At 56.9% G+C, this 2,112-nt stretch overlaps 1 protein-coding gene across 1 annotated transcript; it reads left to right on the top strand.

The window, feature by feature from the left end:
* On the top strand, nucleotides 1-1,438 carry ENH_00034560 (hypothetical protein; the record flags this gene model as incomplete). The annotated part of the gene is made up of 2 exons (XM_013580334.1): nucleotides 1-1,174; nucleotides 1,245-1,438. Coding segments are annotated over 2 exons (1,368 nt in total), but the record flags the coding sequence as incomplete, so codon positions are not given.
* Between the last annotated feature and the right edge of the window lie 674 nt (nucleotides 1,439-2,112).

The raw sequence follows: 2,112 nt of genomic DNA, 5'->3' as shown, positions 1-2,112 counted from the left end.
TCTGCAGCGGAGTCTGGAGCAGGAGACGAGGAGCCGCCTGCGGACGGTGACAATGTGACACCTCGAGCTGGTGAGGCTGCAGGGAAGCCGGAAGAATCGGCAGAATTAGACGAGAGTGAAGAGGAAACGGAAGGCGGTTCTGCAGCGGAGTCTGGAGCAGGAGACGTGGAGCCGCCTGCGGACGGTGACAATGTGACACCTCGAGCTGGTGAGGCTGCAGGGAAGCCAGAAGAATCGGCAGAATTAGAGGAGAGTGAAGAGGAAACGGAAGGCAGTTCTGCAGCGGAGTCTGGAGCAGGAGACGTGGAGCCGCCTGCGGACGGTGACAATGTGACACCTCGAGCTGGTGAGGCTGCAGAGGAGCCAGAAGAATCGGCAGAATCACAGGAGAGTGTAGAGGAAACGGAAGGCGGTTCTGCAGCGGAGTCTGGAGCAGGAGACGAGGAGCCGCCTGCGGACGGTGACAATGTGACACCTCGAGCTGGTGAGGCTGCAGGGAAGCCGGAAGAATCGGCAGAATTAGAGGAGAGTGAAGAGGAAACGGAAGGCGGTTCTGCAGCGGAGTCTGGAGCAGGAGACGAGGAGCCGCCTGCGGACGGTGACAATGTGACACCTCGAGCTGGTGAGGCTGCAGGGGAGGCGAAGATATCGGCAGAATCAGAAGAGAGTGAAGAGGAAACGGAAGGCGGTTCTGCAGCGGAGTCTGGAGCAGGAGACGAGGAGCCGCCTGCGGACGGTGACAATGTGACACCTCGAGCTGGTGAGGCTGCAGGGTTCGGCCTTGAATCGGCAGAATTAGAGGAGAGTGAAGAGGAAACGGAAGGCGGTTCTGCAGCGGAGTCTGGAGCAGGAGACGAGGAGCCGCCTGCGGACGGTGACAATGTGACACCTCGAGCTGGTCTCCGACGTCCCCTCCGCTTCTATAGCCGTCTTAGTCTTCTCTCACTTCTCCTTTGCCTTCCGCCAAGACGTCGCCTCAGACCTCGTCCTCTGCTCCTCGGCGGACGCCTGCCACTGTTACACTGTGGAGCTCGACCACTCCGACGTCCCTTCGGCCTTGAATCGGCAGAATTAGACGAGAGTGAAGAGGAAACGGAAGGCGGTTCTGCAGCGGAGTCTGGAGCAGGAGACGTGGAGCCGCCTGCGGACGGTGACAATGTGACACCTCGAGCTGGTGAGGCTGCAGGGAAGCCAGAAGAATGCCGTCTTAATCTCCTCTCACTTCTCCTTTGCCTTCCGTCAAGACGTCGCCTCAGACCTCGTCCTCTGCACCTCGGCGGACGCCTGCCACTGTTACACTGTGGAGCTCGACCACTCCGACGTCTCCTCGGTCTTCTTAGCCGTCTTAGTGTCCTCTCACATCTCCTTTGCGAAGGCGGTTCTGCAGCGGAGTCTGGAGCAGGAGACGAGGAGCCGCCTGCGGACGGTGACAATGTGACACCTCGGCCAGCAGTCATAGGGCCTTGTTTGTTGCCGTTGGTTTAATGCGCGGCGTTTGCAGATGGTGCTGATGAGGCGACTGGAGCAGAAGGCCATGAGACGTTGACAGATTCTACGGAGTAAACGCAGGCGTCACTTCCAGAAAGCCCAGTGGTCATTCATCTGTCAGGGGCTCCAGAGCCTGGAGAGGAGACTTGGTGCCGCATTTGGACAAAGATGTTTTGCTAGGCTGTAGAAGCTTCTTGGGCGGACACTGAAAGTTTCAGAATAATTCTTCTCTTTTGATTTCGAAGCTCTCTCTTCTTCTCCAACGAAAGCTTCGGCACAATCTGTTGGTGAACATATTTTAGCGCACAGCCTTGAGTTTGCAACTGCCCGCAGTGATGGCGGTTGCAACTGTGGACGTTGTAGTCATTTTGCTGAGGAGGCACAGCGTACACCTGGCACTGTGCGGAAGAGAGCATGCTCCCAGCGTCGCCAAAAAGCACTGGGCACTGCAAATGTGCCAGTCGTAAGTGGGTCTGGAGTAGCTTACTCTCTGCATAGGGGTTAACTGAAGGTTATGTTTGGCAAGCAGAAGCAGGAGTGTCTTTTGTACATGGTAAGACTCGATCTAAATGAAATTGCTTCGATTGTGATGCGAAACATGACATCCGGCCTGTGACGCTATAG

Source organism: Eimeria necatrix, genomic scaffold (assembly GCF_000499385.1).
Source record: "Eimeria necatrix Houghton genomic scaffold, Enh_scaff251, whole genome shotgun sequence".
Taxonomy (NCBI): Eukaryota; Apicomplexa; class Conoidasida; order Eucoccidiorida; family Eimeriidae; genus Eimeria; species Eimeria necatrix.
This window is presented reverse-complemented; position numbering and strand designations above follow the sequence as displayed.